The sequence below is a fragment of the Oryzias latipes genome, chromosome 15 (genome assembly GCF_002234675.1).
Source record: "Oryzias latipes chromosome 15, ASM223467v1".
NCBI classification, from domain to species: Eukaryota; Metazoa; Chordata; class Actinopteri; order Beloniformes; family Adrianichthyidae; genus Oryzias; species Oryzias latipes.
In genome coordinates this window covers 1,491,371-1,513,807 of record NC_019873.2, presented here as the reverse complement: position 1 = coordinate 1,513,807, position 22,437 = coordinate 1,491,371, and the positions used below count along the sequence as shown (strand labels likewise).

Genomic DNA, 22,437 nt, shown 5'->3' with positions numbered 1-22,437 from the left:
ATTGAAAAATCCTTCCAGAAAAACTTTTGATTTAGCTGGAATGACCTGTGATGCGTTGCCTCTTAATGTTACAAGACCAATATTACCAGTATGATTTACCCTGTCTCGAAGTGCAAGAGTACTCAAAATCTGCCTATAGCCATAGACAGTAGAAATGTCATATATAGCTTTGCTATGACAGTGCTCTTGGTACAATACATCAAGTGTGTTTGTACCAATTAAAACTGGCAAGTCTGTGCTGGATCTCAAATCAGGAACAACTAGTGCCAAGGTAGAAACATCAGGCTGTGTGGCAATGAAGTCCTTTGGGAAACAAATGTTAACTTTAACAAAGCCCAAATATGGAACAGCTTGTCCATTAGCACCTTCAACATCAAGAGAGTCAATGGGTTCAATGGGCTGATCTGACAAGTTCTTATTATAGAATGAGGCTGATATAGTAGTCACTTGGGACCCAGTGTCCAACAATGAGTTGCAGTTCACACCTCCTACAGTGATATTGGTTGTGCATTTTCTACCAACTAAACCTCTGGGTATTTTAAACTGATGCTTTGGTTTGGATGCATGAGTCGTCATATTCAAGGCAGCTTTGTTTTTGGGACTCTCAATCACATCAGCTCCAGTTTGCCCCACAACTGGAACTGAGATTAGTTTAAATCGAATTTATTTTGTTCATCCCAGAGTTTTTGTTTTTCCTTCAATTGCTTTCTCTTAGCATCAACAACTTGCGGGTTGGGGTCGTTAGAGCATGATGGAGCTATGTGTCCATCTTCCCCGCATCTAAAACAGTATCCAGCACGTGGTTTTTTACTACTGTTGCCAAAGTTGGTACTGAACTGTGGAAGGTTATCTGCACTCTCTTTCATCACACTTTTCTTTGCAGTTACTGCTTTAGTGTGTTGTTTTTTGTTTAAAGGCTCATTCATACTGGCCTTTAAGGAGCTTAGCTGCGCTTGAAGCTCTGCAATTTGCTTTTGTAACTTTTTTGTTACAGCTGGAGTTGGATCATCAGATGAAGATGATGCGGTTGCCCCTGTACCTGAGTACACATTCTGTGGGTGAGACTGAACTTTTAGCTTTGAGAGCCCAAGGTGCTGCTTCATCCGGCTGGACTTTGCAGATTGTTTATCCTCCTCTGTGCGCAATAAAAGTAACAGCTCAGAAAACTGTGGTGGGTTAAGTTTCTTTTGTTCCAGTTGGAGGCTTGTAATTAAGCCATTATCCCAACATCCCCTGCAGAACTGTTTTAACAGTTGGCGATCAGAGTCACTAGAAGAAATGCCGCCACCTTTCACGATTTTACTCAGGGTTGCTTGAAGACGATGCAAATATATAGACGGCTTTTCACCAGCGTCTTGATTGGTGTTAAGAAACTTTGCAAAAAGCTCATCAACATCATCAACAGTGCCATAAGCTGAATCAAGAAGGCTCAAAAAATCTTGTGGCCTGGACAGAGGCCCAAGCTGTTTCACAATGCCACCAGCAGGGGGCAGGAGACTTTCTATAATTTTTCTGACAAGTTGCTTCTCAGAAATAGTTGGATCAGCAAGGTAGAATTCGACATGACCACGCCAAGTGTCATAATCAACTTCTAAATTAGGGCATGGAACCCTTCCAGAAAATGGCCTGAGTTTAGAAGACCCGTGAGGTGACTGTGGTATCTCGCTGCCTTTCACAACATGTTCAACCACAAGCCTCTGAACCTCAGGTGGGCTGATCTGTTCGGATGTCAAAGCATAGGTAGGTTTCTCAGTGGAAGGTGAAGCTTTAAAGTCAAGGTCTGCAATGACTGATTGTACATTGCGAAGGTTGGCTCCGATGGGATCAGCCGTCTGACTGGTCTGAGCAAGATTTGAGTCTACAATGGCGACATCATTGCCAGAATCAGGAGAAAGGGTTAGAGATTCTGTGGGTTGAACAAGAGATCCCAAGATTTTCCCATTCGCAGATTTCTGGATTTTAGCTAGCTCGTCCAGCAATATTTGCTCATATTCTGTGCCACTCGTCTTTGCAACTCCCTTAAGCTCTGCCAAATATGACTGAGTTAGATCAGAAGTTAGCTTGGTACTGTACAAGGTGGACAAAAGTTGAATACCATGAGAGACGTCTGGATCAGAAGTGGGTCGCTGGCATGGTAACCTCTCTTGAAGTGCTTCAACAGCATGACCTGATTGAAACTCAACTATAGCAGTATTCTTAAAATCGGGGTCAGAACTACTAAGCTTCACTACTCTTGAAATTGGACCATACATCTGCAAAAACTCAATTACCTCATTGTCTGTCACTGCACCTGTTAATCCACTAACAAGCAGTGCGTTTGGTACTTTCACATTTTCAGCTGCTACAACCTCCATTGTGCAAGCAGGAAAATCAGAAAAATTAAGGTTCTGTAATAAAACTGCCCAACTGTATTTTGATTTAACTCTTTAAAGATTTAAATACTTAAATCTCTCCTGGCTGGCTCGCCAAGTTTTATGTAGCACTTGTGTCAACTTAACCAGCAAAAGCTACACAAAGTTACTAGGTCCTATTTACGAAGAGAAGAAAAAAAACAACAATGTGTTTAAATAACAGAGGGCAGGTTTATTCCATTACCTTTCACAACACAAAATAGAAAAACAACATAAACAATAATTTGTTCCTAAAACTGAATTTCTTTTACAAAATAAATCAGCTTTATAAAAAAATAGTATAAAATAAATTGTCCTTTGTCTTGTTTGTGCACTCAATTTGTTCTCTACCCGGGTAGGATAAATGAATGTGTATAGGTATATTCCTTATCTCTTGTCCTGTCAGATTGGGTTCAATCCTGTTGATGGGAATCAGTAACAGCTGGCCACACTGTACTTCAATCTTCAACAGGATACTCTCGTTCTACGCCTGGCTCGCCATCGACTTCCAACGAAGAATTGTAGTCCGAGCTACAATTGAGGGTCATCAAAACAATTCTGCACATAGTACAGAATAAATCAGACACATTATAATCTATATTTCAAGTGAGATCTCATCTTTCAATAAACTCAGTATCTTTTCCCTGTAATTTGGAAATTGTTTTTATGGTTTTCTTTTTTTTAGTAGTTCACCAAAACCAATTTACAAACAAAAAATTCAGTAATCCTTTTAACAAGTATTACTATTAGTAAAAGGAATTTCCCTTTCCACAAATCTGAAAAAATAACTGTATGAATAAAGTTTTAACGAATAAAATTATTATAACCATGGTATAATACAATTCTTTTTAAACAATGAATACTTCAACCACCTTTTCAATTAACTTTTCAAAAATTACATATTCACGCATATTTATACCAGAAAGAAATCAAATAAAGTAAACATTAATAACACAGTTAATACACAAATTAACATTTTCTACATACTCCGAATTGTTTTGTTCCCCTTTTTAACAGAATTTAATTTAAAACATAACCGTCAACTCCATATACAACTCTTTCCTACTCACTGGAGTTTCCAAGAATTCTTAAACACGACACGTTCACAACGTAGCCGCTCTGAAAATGTTCTTTCGGCACACAACGTAACCGATCTCAAAAAACAAAAAGTAGCTTCTTTTAATTCTTCAACTTCTTCTTCCGTCTATAACACTGCCGATCTTTCTCTGCTGGTCACGCAGCTCCTTCTCTGCCTCGTGCTTGCAAGAAAAAAACACGCAGACACAAGATGGCACCCTCCACAGAGCCCTGCATGGTATGCCTGGAGGGCCAAACCATCTCTACCGCAAATGAAAAATTAACCCTTTAATTGCCAGTAGGAAAATTAACCCTTTAAAAACCTGTAGCAAAAATAAATGCTTTTTATAAGTGGGCTACATCAGCTTGTGAAGACTTTTTGTAGCCAGCCAAGACTCTCTCAGTTCTTGTTTGAAGCATCTTCATCCATTCTTCTTCATCCATGTTTTACCCACGGCCCTTTTCAGGTCTATCCATAGATTTTCTATCACATTGAGGTCAGCTGATTGGGAAGGCCGCAGCCAAACCTTCCTTTCTGCCCCTTAATGTGTGCCAGTGTGGCTTTGGAGGTGTTTAGGATCATTGTTCATTTGTAAAAGTCATCCTCTCTTCAACTTCAGCTTTCTTACAGATGCCATCAAGTCAGTGTCCAAAATTTGCTAAAATTTGGTTTGATCCATTCTTCCTTCTCCTCATGAAATGTTATGTGTCGCTGGCTGCAATACAACTCCAGAGCATGATTGACAGTTGGACAGAGACTCTTTTCATTAAAGTCTGTGCCCTTCCTTCTCCAAACGTACCTTCGCTCATTCCCGCCAAAAAATTTCATTGTAACCTCGTCGCTCCACAGAACCTGTCTCCAAATTGCATCCGGTTTTTTCCTTTGTTCATTTGCCAACTTCAAATGATGTATTTTGTGGTGAGGATGCAGAAAAGGGTTTTGTTTTCTGTTATTTTGAAAAGTGATTTTACATTCTGTATTACATAGACACCTTTTGAGGATTTTTCCTTTTTTTACCTTGGTATCTTTCTGCACTGTAATATAACTTTTTAACTGGGTTGCCAAAACTTTAGATCCCAACTGTAGAGTAAACTTTAACAAATCTAGGGCTATGCCCTTCAGGTGCCATAATTCAGTTACTATAACTCCACCTCCTTTTTTATAGTCTCCAGAAGGTTTTGTATATCTGGATATTTTCATAACCCCTACCTTTAAGATGTTTATAGCAATTTTTTGTCCATTATTTAATAAGATCAAACATGATCTATTCAGGTGGAATTCCTTGCTGTAATTATGTTAAGGGCTCACATCTCTTATTAACCCTTGTGCTATCTTAGATGACCCCACCCTTACATTGATGTGTTCTCCCTATCATGACAAAGGTGGATAAAGATAAAAAGATGTGTGACGGGAGACAGGAGCAGCTGCAGGGACGGCAGTTCACAGTTTCAGGCTGTTACAAACTCTGTGATAGAACAGATAATAGGAAACCAATATTGGACCAGATTTTTTTTCAAGCACTGAGCCGCTGTCACCACCGCCCCCCGTTAAATTACGCCCCGGGCAATTGCCCGTATTACCTGTGCCTAAAACCACCACTACTGCGCGCCCCACTATTTAAGAAGCACTGGCTCAGTGGATGAATTTGGAGTAAACACAGACCACTCAGCTCTCTGCAGTTACCAAGTAACGAAGGAGGTCTTGACTTACCAAATATCAAAGTGTTTCAGCAGTGCTGTCATTTCATTTGTATTCATGACTGCATCATAGAATACCAAATTCTATATTCGATTTTGAAAACTTGCTGACAAAGAATGACTTAAAGTATTTATTAAGTTATGAGGAACAAATCAGGAAGACCAAAGTAGCAGACGACAGGTGGGTGGTGATAACCCAGTAGCAGTTTTAGGCAAAGGCAGTCCGGCGGATGCACGGGGCGGTAATTCATGAGGGGCGCCAGGTCACCACCTGGAGAAGAAAAAAATCCGCGGCACTATGGTTTTCTTTTATCTGTTAAATATCACGATGTTTGGAACGTTTCGAAACATGCGAATTGGCGCCCCCTGCAGCTGCACACGCTCCTGCTGGCTGAGAAGGCGTGTGAAGAAAAACAGGAAGGAAAGACGGGGGGGGGGCAGATTCTACGATATACATTGTTTTTTAAAAGTTAGTCATAATGTGACATTCTATAAACCAAATTTTAATACAGGTATACAAGGTTCATGCATTCACTGCATTTTTGTGAAATGCCCAGAACTTAAAATGATGAGGTCACCAAAGTGAACATTAGTTTAGTCAACGCCTTCGGTGGAGAGGTTTTTGTCAAGTGCCAAAACGACCACAATGATGTCCACGACCAAAAGATTTTCTGGTTTTAGTTTTGGTCCATGACCAAAACTGAAATAGGTCTAAACTAAACTCCTAATTGTTGAATGAGCTGTAATGGTTATACAGCATGCTGCAGCTGCGATAAGAGGCTGATGGGACAGATAACTTCAGATTAGTCATTACTTTAAAAACATTTGTGGCCCTGAGGTGTGGGGTGCCGGGCCTCCTGCTTTTGCTGGAGCCTTCACTGTGATCAAGGTACACTCTAAGAAGCACACATTCATCAAACTCAACTGCTAATTCAATCTAGCACAAATATGGGCATAGTTTATGTTTTCACACTTCTCTCCATGAATGTTGGTTATGTAGATCCTGCCTGTGTAGGAGTTCATTTCAGTCGGTGGGATAAGTCTTCTATAATTAATATATGTATAAAACTTCTAAAATTATTTTGTTACCAGTGTTAAAATCGGTGATAAAAAAACAGCTTATGTCCAATCTGGTGCAATGCATAAAAACACTTTTGTGTAACATCGCTGAAATCTGCAATACTCTGTCTTTGACAAACAATGACAATTTAAATTTGGAAATATCTGTAAATTTTAGTGTAAACAATAGTGAACATGAACATGCCATTATTTAGTTTAAAATTGCTGTAAAAAGGATAAAAATTGAATAAGTCAAAAAGCTGCCAGTCACCTTGGTATTAACTTTTTTGCTGTGACCCGCCTGTGATTAGGGAGGCCAAGGAGTTTGTGATTTCCTTTCAGGGCTTCTGCTCCACATGTGCTTCTGTGGAAGAATGTTGAGACCCGCCTCACTTTTGCAAGAGCCTTGGCACCAGAAGTTACTTTCACAGCACGTTGGGGTGCAAGATTAAAAACATGGGCAAAACATCTGACATGTTGGCAGCCTGTTTGCTCCATTACGACACACATGTTGGATGCATTGTCAGTGACGACCACTGGCGTTTTAGCCTCAAGACGCCACTCACCTACGGCTGCTTTCAGTACATCTGAAATGTGTGCACCGCTGTGAAATTTGTGCATTGCTCAGGTTTGTAGGACATACAACTTCCTTTCCCAGTCCTCGTCAATAACATGCACCGTGAACGTCATGCAGGAAGCTGTGGCCCTGGAGGTCCAGCTGTCACACTTGAGCCCCACTCTTTCTGCTGTCTCCAGCACCATCTCGACCTTAGCTCTGGTCTGGGCGTACAGTTCAGGGATTATTTTTTCAGCAAAGTATTTCCAAGAGGGAATGTCAAAGCCAGGCTCTAATGCGTTCATCAAAAACAAAATCCCTCGTTCTCCACCTCGCTGTAGGGACGGAGCCCCTTGCACGTGTAAACAGCTTTCCCGTTGTTTGTTTTTGCCTCTGCTCTCGCAGAAGACGGTGGTAGCTCCGCCTGGAAAAAGGCATTCATGCCGGGCTGTGTCGGCTTCAAGCCAGCAACGGCCACGGCTTTCTCACACAACTCCGGGTGATGCTGCGACAAGTGGCTGTGCATGTTGGTTGTATCCAGTGTTCCAAACTTTTGAAAAACAATTGCACAGGGTTCTCCAGCCTAGTCTCATCTGCACTGCTGTAAAATCCAAAGTGAGTCCATACTTTGGACTTCAATACTGCCGGTGCGTCTTTCAACTTGATGCTCTCACGATATTCCTTGTTTTTTTCCACCGCCATTTTTATGTGAAAGTGTATTCTTCTTCGTCCGCCCGCGACAGCCAAGCGTCTTACCAAAGGATAATGAATATAACGTTTTACATGGTCTTCAAACTTAAATAAAAGATCAATACTTGATGAAAACGCATGAATCAATCATGGGACTAAATATCGCGATACATCACCATATCGATATTTTGACACCCCCCCTAGTCATAAGATTGTTTTAGCACATTTAAGGTAACCATTTATTGGAATTTTCACAGACTTTTGCGATATGTGTGTTGCACATATCGCTATGATGTGTGCAATGATAAATGTGCGATTAATTGTGCATGCCTACCATGCCATGAATGTTTGTCCTGTAGTCCAGTCCAGGGTTATCAAAACAAAGATGAAAACTAAAGAAATGATGTTCACTCCTCTCTGACGTCAGCTATATTGTCAGCTGATTGTCATCAGACCAGTCTCTCCATAACACCAAAAGTTTAACAGTGCTGGTAGTCTGAGGCATTAAGGTGCTAATCCCCCCACAATCTTTCCAGGATTAGATGTTCCTGCAGGTTTGACCTAAGGTCAGACGTACAATGCCAGAACAACAGCAAAAAACTGTGACAAACTCTTACAAAAATCAATATCAGAAAAAGTCTAAATTGTATTAATTCAATGTTTTGTTGTGCGTCATGTTAGCACTATAGCATATTAAACATAGTAAATTCTTGATAAAAGAAAAACTTCACGAATATGCTTCTGTTTTCATGACTATTAAATTCATAGCTACAGAGAACTGTGATGCTGCGATCACCCCCACCCCCACCCCCCGCGCGTTGACTCACATTCAACCATCCACTCTCAATGAGAAGTCCATGTAAATGCACGTCAATCCCAATTTCAGGATTCTGCTTTTAGAATGATTGCATTCACACGTCAATACGTAAATCTTTTTGTCTGGTCGTGGGCTCTACGTACAAATCGGGCGTTCATCGATCGCACGCTGGAATATTCAGCATTGTCGCTGAATTATGAAAATGCTGAACTTTGACCAATCAGGGACTCGGATTTGGTAGGGATTTTTGGAAAGTGTCCTCTTTATAAAAAGGAAGTACCAACTGTCATGATTACGGAGGAGAATTTAAAAATTGCCTTTTTCTGCCCAACTGAAATTCTATGACATAAAGTAATAATAATTATAATAATAATAATAATAAGAAGAATGATAATAAGAAGAATAAAAATGGATTAGATTTATCTGCGCTTTTCCAGATGCTCAAAGTTCTTACAATGTGTCCATTATTCATTCACTCCTCATTCATACTTGGTGATGACAGAGGCGTGGCTGGCAGTTCACGCCTACAGCCCCTCTGACCATCACCGGGACATTCATATGCATTCACACACCAGTGGAGCCACACTGGATGCAAGGAGGGTGAAGTGTCTTGCCCAAGGACACAACGAGAGTTGACTAGGGATCGAACCGCCGACCCTTTGATCATTGGACGACCTGCTCATCCGCCTGAGCTGTGACAGAGAAAGCTGGAGCGAGATTTGTGGGATTTGCAACGTTTTGGGCATTGAGCCTCTTCTCTACCAATTGTAGGTAGCAGATAAGTGCTGTCAAACAATGAAAAAACAAAATTTATTCTGAGCTCCTGTCATCCATCAGTTTACTCCTGTTGTCTTACAGCCCCTCACACTCCCAACCTAATGTTTGCGCTGCAACAAAAATTGCAAGGAAAAAGGAGACGTACATGGTAATTTACGAGTTGATGCATTAGAATAGTGCGGAGCAGGGAGCTTGTGGCCTGCCAGCTGTAGTTTCTACATCACAGCTCCAAGCTTTTTCAAACTGCATATTTTTCACACTTGCTCCTGAATCATCATGATTTGAAAAAATAAATACTCAGAAATGCAATTGTAAACACAAAAGCACCATAAAACACAATTTTCATTGGAGTAGGTTTAAAAAAAAAAGGTACTTCTGTCAAGTTTCTGTAAGCTGTTCCTTCCTATGCTCTTGACAACAGATCCTAGAGTTTCTATTAGGTTTAGGTCAGGCAAGTGTGCTGCCCAAGTAAGCACAGTACATGGTCACTGAAACAGCGGTGTAGACAGGTTCCAAGTTCTGCTGGAAAATAACATCAGCAGCTACACGCAGTTTGATGCCGCAGAGCCGCACGAAGGGGTCTTGAGTTTCCTGATCGATACAGTATTTGCTTTTTTTTTTTTGTAACTTGTCCTGTCCAACAGCTGGGCAGGCAGATGAGGACTGAGGGCCTCCTGTGTTGGACATATTTTACTTTAACAATAGGGGTTATTAATCTTCAGACAAACCAGAGGTATGTCTGAATAAACCCCTTTTGTAATTGAGGCCAAACTTTATTAATTTCAATCAAGTTTGAAAATCTTTGGTGTTGGACCGGACGGAAAAGGAAAGAAGGGAAGAAGAGAGAGGGATGTTAGAGAGGGGGGGGGGGTAAAAGGGTGATAATATGGGGGGGGGGGGGGGGGTAGACCATGAAGCAGCGTAAAGCAACAAGTTTACTGGATGTTTATCATTAGACGGCTGGGTAAGCTCGGTTGGTAAGGTGGGAAGCTACCATGCAGGAAACCAGGGTTCGATTCCCGGAGGGGAATGAGCAATGGTACTGGGGGCAATTACCATATCAATGGCGAGCAGTTAACATCACCCAGTGAGGGTCCTTAGGCAAGACCCTTAACGCTACTGCCTCCCGAGCGCGGTTTCGGCTGCAGCTCACCGCTCCCCAAGGGGATGGGTCAAATGCGGAGAAAGAATTTCCCTTCGTGGGATAAAATACAGTGTATAAAAAAAAAAAAAAAAAAAAAAAAAAAAAAATTACGGTAAGGTTCTAATGTACTACAAATCTCAAAGGGCGAGGCCTGTCCACACACACACTAAAATGTTATCAACACACCTGCTAGCTGCAAAAATGTAGATAGTGTTCACACACGCATACATATGCCTTCAAACCAACTACTGTGAAATATTTCATTCATTCAATCATGCAAACTATTAGTGCAAAAGGTGAGCTAACACCTGTGCTCAATTGAGTGTTTATGTTCTTCTAAAATGGATGATGGAATGTGAAAAGAAGGAAGGAGAGTGCCCAGCCATCCCCACACCAAGACCCCCGCCGCAGCAGCAGCGGCAGCCAGAACCCCCCAACGCCACACGGCAGCAGGCAGAGAACAACCGCCCCCCGGGCGACCACATCCGCCACCCAGGCCCAGCTGGACCGCCGCGAGGCCCCCAGAGCCAGAGAGCAGGGAGGCATGTGGGGGAAAGAGAGCGCCGCCCTAGCCCAACCAGGAGAGCAGCCCCCCCGCCGCACCGGGAGGGCCCAACGCAGGGCCCCATCCGAGAAGGGCGCCCACAGCCCCAGACGAGCACCCCATCACTACCCAGGAGTTCTGGGCATCACCCCCGCCCCAACCCCAGGTATGAGCCAGGACCCCCCAAGGGAGACCCGCTCCGCACTCCAGGCAGCCACCCACCCGGCCCACGTTTGGTCCAGGAAGGAGCAAGGCAGGGGCCAGCCGCCCCGGCCCAGGAGGGGAGCCCCCCGAGGAAAAGGGGGGCCCACGAGGGGTGTTGTTAACATGGCCCGACCAGGCTCGGCCAGAGTTGGAAATTTTGCGGGGCCCAGCGCTCAGGGGCAAGGACCAGAACCCACCCCACAGGGATACCGACACCCCCGGCTCAGGTGTAATGTGAACCCTCTACCTGTGCGGCGAGAGCACCGCTGGCACCCAGGGGCCACGGCCACCGTTGCCAAGGGCCCAGTACCCCCCACCAGGGATGGGGTAGGGGACAGATGGTCCTAGGTCCCACCTTCCTTGCAAAATGTGTGCGTGTGTGTGTGTTTGTAAGGGTGTGTGTGTGTATGTGTGTGTGTGTTTATGTTTGAATGTATATTTTGAGGAGTAAAGGGTGTGTGTACTAAGGGGGGTGCAGTTATAATTGGCGGGTAGGGCATTGAGGGGACATCTCCTGATTATTCACAGTGATGTCCCCTCACCCTCCCCACCAAGGGGCCCTAAATGTCTAAGGTGCGGTTAAAATTGGCGGGTAGGGTGCTAAGAGGACATCTGCTGCTTACTGGCAGTGATGTCCAAGCACCCCCCCCTACCAAGGCCCCTTCATGTCTAAGGTGCAAATAAAACCGAGAGAGGGGGGGCCCACTCCATACGGCAACCATGGGAGGGGGACCACTGCCAAGTAGCTCCCCCCCCAGGTGCATCGCAGGCTAAACCCCCCACCCCATCACCCTACAATGAGATTATATGAGGAAGGGGGTAAGTTGGGGACAGCTGGTCAAACAGCCGTCCCCCAGCCCCCCCCAGCATAGGGGCCAGGTCCCCTCAGCCCAGGGGTCCCATCCCCGGAGGCGCCGACACCCGGCATCACCCACCCCACACAGAGAGAGAGGAGCCAGAAAGCGCCGCCCCCCCGGAGCAAGTCCAGGCCCCCACCCCCAAGCGCTGGCCCTGGAAGAGCTCTGGTCAGGCCTCAACGGGATCGAGGCAGCCAACCGGCCGAGGCAATTGCAGATTGCCTCAGCGGAGACCCCGACCCGTCAACCCCCCAAGGTCCCGTACCAATAGTGCCCCCCCCCCAAGAAAGCCCCCCCCACAGGACAGGGCCGACAAGCCCCCCCCCCCCCCCCCCCCCCCCCCCCCCCCCCCGCCCCACCTCAGACCCCAGACACACAGAGCGACCGGGGGCCCCAAGAGGGTCGTCCCAGAGCCAGGGAAGGGTTGATCCCAGCCCCAGGTGTAGATGGGCAGCCCATCCAGTGCCGCTGGGCCTCACCCCCTGCGAGCAGGGCCCCCCACCAACCCCCCCAGCACAGGCAAAGGGACCACCCCCCCAAACCGAGCCAGACCATGTAAAATTACTTTGATCAAAAAGGAAAATTTGAAGAATGGTCAGGTTCTGTTTCTCTTATCTCCAGGTAATCGGAATTAAGATTCCGATACCTGATTATCTCTGGTTCATCAGTGGTCTAAAAAGAGGAATGGGTCAGTTGTAGTTCATATCTCATATTTTCTTAGTGAGGGCTCTTGATTTATTGATTGCAGTTTCAGTCGATTCCTTGTAATGCTTTATAATGCCAACCCAGAAGTAGCTGACGCAGAAGCCAGATCTGAAACTCAGGACATTCTAACACTATCACCTAAAGTCCCTCCAACAGGATATTTTTGGGAATATAAACAAGGAAAAAAAAATCAAGTCCATCTGAAAATACTCCAAAACATCCATCAAGTTTCCTGTCAAAGAATAGATGGGATTGGGTGTTCTGTAACCAGGTTGTAGCTGAGGTCTCCTGTTTCCATTGTCAATATCCCTTAAGCTTTAGTCACAGGCACCTATACATAAATGACACGCATTTATGACGTACAGGTGAGGTACAGACCACCCGCGTGCCCCGCAGAGGTTTGCCCATTTTTCCCAGCAGCCCGTATCCACCCGTAAGGGCAGTTGTGACTTTAGCCTGTAACCCTTGTTCTATCCTAGACACTTTACTATTGGGGGTTGGGTCATCTAGACCCACTAGACAGTGCGCTGAACCTTTTTTCTTCAATGATTTGTGATCTTCACTGGTGTCCATGGATTACATGAAATCTTTCCACCTTTATCCACCTTTGTCATAAGTTTCAGATGCTTCTGCTCTTATCCAATAGGCTTTCTCAATTCTGAATTAAACTGGCAAGAGAACTGGTAAGAAAGTTTTAGGAGCTCTTCAGAGAAATAAATAAGGGACCAAACAAAGAGCTGAATGGTTTTGAGTCACATTGGACCATATGGACCTGGGAGTCCCTTGAAATACATGCTTAAGGTTGTCATGAGTCTACCACCCAGTAATAAAACAAAGAAGACAGATTTTTTGCATTGCAGTTGTAACCATAGCAATCAGCTACAGAGTGGTCACTTTTAGCTAAATGTCCAGAACTCGCTCATCCGGGTCTATAAACCATCCAACTAATTTTGATCCCTGCACCACCAGCTGATGATCACAGGCATGCAGCCTATTCCTTTCTGTGTTACACAATGACTAACTAACTTTGCAGCAAAGCTGACTCAATTCTTGGATAAAAAGACAACCACTGTTTAAAAAATCCCTTCCCACCTTTAGCTGTGTGTACAGTACCTAACTTAGAATGTCACAGACAGATTGTCCTTGGTATGATCCTCATTCGTCTCTCACTTTGGTTAAAAGCTTCTGTTAAATGACCAACTGTGAATGTTGTGTATGTCAGAGAGAATTGATGCCTTTACCAAATACTGCAGATCTATACGTCCTCTGAACCAAGCTCTGGACCTGCTCTCCTCTGGACTTGATTGTGTATGAAGCACAGAAAAGATGGGAGTAGGCTCAGACATTTCTGTAACTTTAGTCTAAGTGAAGAAAATCCTTCAGCAGTCTCACATCTCGTATCTTTAATGAGGAAAAACTTGCTTGCTCACATCTCCAAATGCCTCTAGAGCAGCAACTTAAACATCACTTAAGACCCTCCGCCCCACGCACACACACACATTTTACCTAAGAGTTTTCTAATCTCTTCAAAGATGATTAAAAGTTACTGCAAATCATGTTTCATTGTTCCCTCTTTGGTTCAACATATACCCAAACCTCACCACATAGTGTTTGGATCGGATGCTCCGGAGCCACATGTGGCTCTTTTACCCCTACATACCCCTCTCTGTCTTAATGAAAATAAAACGAAAATAATTTTAAAATTATAGTTTACTTCATTAGAATTCAATTAATTTAGACCAGTCAAGTTTATACATGTATGGGTGTAATGTAAGATAAACGATGTAAAGCTTTTTCCATCTCTGCTGACATCAAGAGGCCTCGTTCGTTCTACTTTTTCTCCAGAATGCACAGATTTCAAATACTAAGTAAAACTCAGTTAAAAGCTTTGATCTTTTCTGATTGAACAGTTTATTTCATGGTTTTAAAGCACATGTTTTCTTATACTGCACAACAACTGTTAGTAGCTGTCCAGAGGGGAGTTGCTGAAATACATACTAGTAAATATACTTGTTTTACACTTCGTCTTCTGGATCATAAACTAATGAAGTTGTGTTTACGTTCAGGTTAACAGCAGTAGTAAGTACGAAAAAAGATGATGGCTCACCAAAGTAGACCCATAGGGTATAAGAAGAGAAAATGCCATTTTTGTCTTTAGATGTCTACAACCTTTCATAGGAGTTCATTAGCTGGACTGGGACCATCCTGTTTGGCACAGGAAGTCTTTTATTTTGAATTATGAATCATCTATTCTAAAAGTAACGATGTAATGAGTGCAAAGCAGTAAAATGAGACTTCACAGCTCCTGCTTGTTTTCGATCAGTGAGAAACCGGCCAAAATGGCTGCTAAACTGTTGAAGGTTGCAGACCCCTGTTTTAGACAGACAATACCAGCATCTGTGGCCACATCTTCCTCACCCCATCACAACAACAAAAACCTGGAACAACGTGTTCAAGCATCCCGTCCTCAGCTTCCTATTGATGAAACTCAGCAGCTCCATGAACAAACAGGGTATTTTCCAAGTCCAGACTCAGTGAGGAGAAACTTACAGACGATAATTACCTGAGCTTATCCCTTGGGTCAGACTAAAATAGCTTGTGTAGATGCAGCTCTGTGGCTGATTCATAAGCAGCTACATCAGAATGCCTTTGAGCGTATTTAGCAATGTTTTAGGAAGAAAGCAATAAAGCCCCTTTCAAATTTACCTGAGCGTGCCCCAACCCTTTGAATGAGAAGACACTTTCAAGGTGGCGACACAGACAAAACTGAAAAAGTCCCCAGCTTGTTAATGTGAGCTCTTAGTTCATCTGCCCTTTACAGCTGTTTTCTATGGACAGCTCAGTCAAAGCAGCATCATGGTGTTAGTGCGTGACTCAGGTCCCCTTTCTGAGAGGTGGGACGTTGGATCTTCACAGGAGGCTGGATTGAGAGCAGTTATTGGCATTTGTTATAGAGTGGAAACGGCATATGTCAGGCATCAGTAAGGCTACTGCTTTTCTCAGCATCCATTCATCCATCCCTTCAGAAACTGGCTCCAGAACATGCTAGAATGGAGCTACTCACCCACGTCTGCCATGGCTGCTGGTCAGCAGACTCTGGTAGCTGTCTGGCTCTGTGTGCCGGCGCTGTGTGTCCGTGCGCGTCAGCTGGCCCTTGCTGTCCTTTCCCTAATCCTATTTTACAACTCCCCCCGTTTCTCTTGCTACTTATCCCTGTGTCACTCCTCCTTCCTGCTCTCACTGCGCCTGCTCCCCCCTCCTCTGCTCATTTGCAGAGAGGAGCCTTCTAACGCTGTTAACCAATCAGCATAACACAGGAAATCTAATTCAAAATAATGATCTTTGATCAATGTGAAAAATCTGGGTTTTATTTTATTACACCTCATTTATATCCTATGATTATTTCCTGTCTCTGCATTTGATCTGTTGATCAACACCAGTGAGAACCCTAGGAGGATCGGAGGGTCAGGTGACCTGCTCATGAGTCATTTGTTGTTTCAGATGCCATCCCTAAATAATGTCAGTCAGTGGAAAATGATGACTGTGGACCACAACTGCCCAAAGTCAGCGCCTGCGCAACCACGTGATCGACTGCACGGGGGCAGAGGGGACGCCGCTGCTCAGGGGCTGACCCGGCGGCAAGGTGGAGCTGATGACACATGAACCATCCGAGATCAGTCCTGACAAAGGCAACAAGACCCGCAATAAGCAGCAGCGGGTTCCACACCAAGACCCTGTGAAGTCACACCAGAAAGACAGGAAGCAGGACATTACCTCAGCAACAAGAGGACATGCAGGGCGATGAGGCACCCACCGCACACATACCAAACATTGCTGGTGTCACCTGGAGGAAGGGGCGCAGGGCGGTCGCACACAGATCCGCTGTGCGACGAGGAACTGTGACAAGCACTGAACCAAAACTGAAAAAGATCTAGGCAAGGGAAACTAAGGGCAAAAAGCACGGCCACAATACTTGCACTGATGCTGTCTCAGCCAAGGATGAGGGAGAGAGAACCAGCTCAACCCCCCCCCCCCCTTTTATAGGAGGCTGCTCATTAGCAGCACCTAGATGGGAGTGACTACACCTGTGCAGTAACTCAATTAGCTCATCCTGGCTGTTCCACGGTCTGACACCAGATTCTGTGGAAAGACGAGCTTTAGCTGGTATTTTTGTTGGAACTGAGAGACTTTATGAGCAGAATCAGAACAAGGAAGTGAAGACTTTAACCACTTCTGATTGGTCAGACTGATGACGGATGATTAAGCCTCCAAGAATGATTGGTGGAGACAGTTAAAGGGGCGGGACTTTTCTGAAAACAGAGCTGAAGCTACGACTAAATCGCGGTACCGTCATTCTTATCAAAATGTCTTTAATAGAATCAAATAAACACAAAGAAAAAAGTATTTTATGATCTTTCATATTCCTAACTACTCAGTGTTTTATCAGGGCCTGTTTGGATGAACAAAGAGCTGATATCCTGGAAATGGGAAATGTTTTTAGATCAGTTAATGAAGGCAATTTCCCACAGCACACCTGACCATCTCTGGTTGAAAAACACTGATGTAGACCCACTAGACAGTGCTCTGAACCTTTTTTCTTCAATGATTTGTGATCTTCACTGGTGTCCATGGATTACATGAAATCTTTCCACCTTTATCCACCTTTGTCATGGTAGGGAGAACACTTCAATGGTCATCTTGACCACATAGGATAGCACAAGGGTTAACATTCCATTAAATTTTAATATGCCTCTCCCACTTACTATGATCTGTGCTATTATATATTTTACATACATTCCAAAGCAAGAATTGGTCAGACTACAGGATGACCAAGAGGCTGTGGTAGTGACCTCAATAAACAGATGAATGAAACAGGACAACAATATCCAGCCTGCTGATTTTGTTTGGAACAAGCCCTTCAATTACAAGCTTCCAGAGATGTGTGACAACTGGATGCTCGGGGCCAAAGATAAGAAGTTGATATCTGGCGGGAATTTGAAAGCGCCTGCACTGCATTTGTTTGGATCTACTGCATCAGTCTGGCAAGAAATCACCCCAGTTATGATAAGAAAATTCTTCAAGGATTGCGGAATCATTAATACATGAGATAGATCTGAAGACGATCTTATCCACTGCTTTAAGGACGGCCAGCCATGTCATGTTGGGAGTGTGAAACTGCAAACTGCACAACAAGCAATGGGAGCACTTGTGTTGCCATTACAAGAAGATAAAGAAGAACTGGCAGCAATCATTCAGACGACAATGGTACCGTTCTTTATCGTTTTCATTTTTCATTTTCGATCGTTTTCATCCAATCTCATGTAATCTCCTATAGCCCTGGGTTCTGAGGTTGTTGCAGTTCTGCATGCGTCTTAGGGGAGTTGTCAGGCTAATGAATGCTTTAACCCTAGTGCTATTTTAGATGACCCCCCCTTCCTTGACGTGTTCTCCCTACCATGTCAAAGGTGGATAAAGGTGGAAAGGTTTCATGTAATCCATGGACACCAGTGAAGATCACAAATCATTGAAGAAAAAAGGTTCAGAGCACTGTCTAGTGGGTCTAGATGACCCACCTCCCAACGTTAAAGTGCCTAGGATAGCACAAGGGTTACTGGGAGAGTTGGACTGGGGCAGGCCAGGGCCTATGGCATTACTGCCGAGAATGTTCTGAAGGAAACCGTTCCTGTTAACGTAGCTGTTTTCTGAGCCGAGTTGCATTTCATCACATTTCTCAGTGGATTTGTTGGACTGATGAACGCTTTTGTGGTAAAGGCGGACTGATGCAGGCCAGTGCCTATGGCACTATTGGCAAGAAAGTTAAGAAAGAAACAGTTTTCTCTGTTAAGTTACCTGTTTTTTCATGCTTTAGGTTTTACCTAACTTTTCTCATAATTTCAATAAATCCGGAAATGTTCCTGAAATGTTCATCTGATGTCTGCATATTGTGACTGTTAGCCGACACATTTTTAGAATAAATGCCGGGGCTTAGACATGCGGTATTAAAATGTTTTATTTGTGCAGAAACAATTCTGGTTTTGGCGTCTGGGATCAGGTTTCTTTTTGTTTGAAGCGTTTTTGTGCGATGGGGGTGTGACAATCCTGTGTAAGGTCAATAAATGAAACAATGCCGTCCCACATTTATTCCTTTTCATCAAGACTACTGATAGAAACATTCGTTGAATTGTATTAAACTAAAATGAAAATAATTAAAAAACAAAATGTCAGCAACGGAACCAAAAAAAACTAGAACAGGCTTTATTTGAGTGTCCTGTGTGGGTCTCAGGAAGATGCCACTGAAATCTGCTGTCAGCAGAGTGCGGTGTCACACTATGAACAAATAAGGAAACAGCGCCACTGTGTGGCCAGAAAGGAGCACAGCAGCATCTCAAGCTGCCTGTTTATTTTGGAATATTGTTATTTTCACAATAGCATTTCCTCTAACTCCCAATCGAAAATTCTAGTAACAGATACAAAATACTAACAGTTAAATTATCTGCAAACAGTGAAATAACAACACATCTTTTATGAGCTAAACTTTGAACCAAATAAAGTCAAACAATAAAAGCTTTTTGTTTGCAAACAAAAACTGGCTTTGCAGACATTGTTGATGCCTTCACATTAAGGATCCAAGTTGACTTGTATTAAAGTAAAAATAATGATTAAAAACATTCAGGATCATTCATGCCTTTATTCCCTCGCATTTAGATTACTTCAACAGAAAACTTTATGGTACATCCTCCAAAATAATAAATAAGCTGCAATACATTCAGAACTCTGCTGCCCGTCCGCTCACACACACCCGCTCCCGTGATCACATCACCCCCGTCCTCCAGGACATTCACTGGCTCCCCTTCCCTCAGCGTATCAAATTTAAAGTTCTCCTCATCAGTTTCCCTCACCCACCTTACCCATCTGCTCCAGCGTCACACTCCATCCTGCTCTCTGCACTCCTCTGATGCAAACCTTTTGTCCATTTTTAGTGTATTCCGATGGTCATTCCTCACTATTGACAACCCCAAAGCAGTATTTTGATCTGGTCACACATTTCTCTAATTACTCTAAAAACCTCAATCTGGGCCCCTCTCAACCCATGAAAACGAGTGGCTTCTCACATCGTGATGTCACAAAGTGAGGAACCACCCCTTCCAGGAGGAGTCTGTGCTGCCAGCACCACCCCCAGACTAACACACACACCCACTTTCTCCACTGACCTAGTGGTGATCAGCATCATGCTTTCCTTCTATATGCACAATCTGCACATCCATCTGTGAAAAAGTTTGGATGTTGTTTATCTTCGTGGGCGAAACGCAGACACACTGCCAAGGCCGACGTTGATGTCATGAAATGGGCGACACCCACAAGGAGCAAAAGGCGGTGCCTCAGATATCGAGTCGTCTTACTTCTGGGTGTGAAAATGACTCATATTTCATTTCTTTAATTGTTCTTTAGTGTTCCAAAGGTACTATATAATCATCTATATGGATAATGTTTAATCTGAAAGGCTTAAGACGGTGGTTTTCAAACTTTTTCTCTTGTTCCACCCCTAGGGAGGAGGAAAAATGTTCACCCCCCCCTCCCAAACAGAGAGAAAATAGTGACAAAATAAGCCAAATATGTTCAACTTTAATACAGTAAACCCTTGTTTTTCGCGGGGGTTACGTTCCAGAAAGAACCCGTGATAGGCAAAATCCGTGAAGTAGAAACCTTTATTTTTTTTAACAATTATTAAACAATTAAATACTCTATTATACATTGAAAAGAAAGAACAAACCATTTTACAGGCTCAAGTAATTGTTTCACAAATCAAAGTACTTTAAAAACGTTTATTTTTCAACAAATAACTTCTGTACTGTACTGTCAAATAATAATTTGAAACATCGCTGTAAACAGAAGGCTTCAAATCGCGGAGATAAGCCCCGCCCACCGCGACCCGAGAGTAATTGAATTAAACGGGAGAAAATTTAAAATGATCATGAAAAAAATACAAAGTACAAACGGACAAATAGTGGCTCAGGTGTATTTCAATGCTCTTCAGTCTGAGAAGCTGCAGTGTTTTCTCCTTCTCAAGCCCGCGGTGCAGCTGTGTGTGTTTGTTCGGGAGAAGAACATAGTGATTGACAGTTGGTGTTGCTCTTTTTCTATGGGTTTTAGAGAAACTTGAAATTGCAAGATGATTTGCATGTACGTAATTTGGAAAGCTGATTTACGTACGTGTACATATTAAACTGCAACATTATTGACGCACAGGTAGAGAAGAAGCGGAGTGACTTTTTTAGCCAATCAGAATGCAGAACACAGTGCACGATGCAAATCCGTGAAGTAGCGAAACCGTGAAAAGTAAACCGCGTTATAGCAAGGGATCACTGTACCATACCACAACTTTAATCAACTTTTATATCATGGATAAAAATGACTCTCTCCATTTATATGTAAATGGAGGTTTTTGATCAGCAGTGGAGTAGAGTGAAAGACTACCTGAATATTTACATTGAGGGATGCTGGCTGCTATTTTGACATGCAAGTATATAACAATAATAATAACAATAATAAAAGATTGGATTTCTGTGCTTTTCCAGACGCTCAAAGCGCTTAAAATGTATTTCCAGCATTCATGCTATGTGATGGTAGCTACGGTTGTAGCCACAGCTGGCCTGGGCCAGACTGACAGAGGCTGACAGCTCACGCCTACGGCCCCTCTGACCATCACCGGGACATTCATTTGCATTCACACACCAGTGGAGCCACACTGGATGCAGGGAGGGTGAAGTGTCTTGCCCAAAGACACAACGACAATTGACTCAGGGGGAGCAGGGATTGAGCCATTGACCCTTTGGTCATTGGCTGACCTGCTCAACCACCTGAGCTAATGCCGCCCAATATGTATATAGAGGGGAGGTTGTATGCATGGACACGGTACCCAGACTAAAAGATGGGCAAACTGAATTATGTAGGAATTTTAGTTACAATCTAGCTCTTTGACTTTATTAGTATTGTTTATTTATTTATTTTGTATTGATGTTATGGATCATGAGTTGGCATTAATGATGTATGTTTGTTTAGTTATTATTTAGTTATTGTTTAGTTATTTACTAATTGGGTGAAGTAGTCCTCCACTACTAAAACAGAGGTTACAGACGAGCTCCCCATTGGTGCCTTCAGTTTGGGCGTAGGGTAGTGGAACTCAACCTTTTTCAGGTGGCGGACCCGTTTAAAGTCAGATAATATTCTCATGGACCGGTCTGAATAGGGCTGAAATTTGTGTTTTATGTTTTAAAGTGTCTGGTTTCCAAAAAAAATTTTAATTTTCAAATTAAAATTTTATGACAAGAAATTTAGTTTACAAAATATGAAAACATTAGATTTCTTTTTACAGATGAGAAATTAGAACTCTATGAAATAAAGTTGTTAATGTCTAGAATTTATTTCTTATTTATAAACAATATAACAAAAGCAACATTACATTTACATTACATTTTATTTTACCATACTGTAGCAATCCAGCCGGACCGTCACTTAAGCGGGGAAGCAAAAGTCAACTGCTCATGACAACACTTCAGGGTAGGGCTGTTTGTGCCCCATACACCGCACAACCCCAGACAGACTCAGGCAGGAATCACCAATAGCCAGGCAATAATTCCTTTTCAGCAACAAGCCCGTTTATTCCAACACTCCCAAACAGCCCAAACAGCATGGAGGTCACTTCAGTACACAACCCTCTGACTCAAGGTTTCACCCTAAAGCTCCCCACTTCCCATGAGCCTTTGGGGCTGGATGCAGCGCTAACCCCCAGGTCGCTACAATACCAACTTTATTTATAAAGCTTTCTAAAACAACTACAGCTGAAACTAAAGTGCTGAACATCTTTAAAAACTAAAAACAAACAGGCATCAATATAACAAAATAATGTTTCAAAGACACA

At 43.3% G+C, this 22,437-nt stretch overlaps 1 protein-coding gene across 4 annotated transcripts in view; it reads right to left on the bottom strand.

Moving 5' to 3' along the window:
• The window catches only part of LOC101165120 (rap1 GTPase-GDP dissociation stimulator 1-like), a 62,891-nt gene extending 47,134 nt beyond the window's left edge, over positions 1–15,757 (bottom strand). For 2 of the 4 annotated variants that reach the window (XM_020699741.2, XM_011492565.3), the window contains exon 1: positions 15,583–15,757. In XM_020699741.2, coding sequence (XP_020555400.1) covers positions 15,583–15,595 — 13 coding nt within the window. In that variant the 5' untranslated portion in view covers positions 15,596–15,757. The remainder of the gene's footprint in view (positions 1–15,582) is intronic. The other 2 variants (XM_004084335.4, XM_020699740.2) reach the window with 1 other exon arrangement.
• Between the last annotated feature and the right edge of the window lie 6,680 nt (positions 15,758–22,437).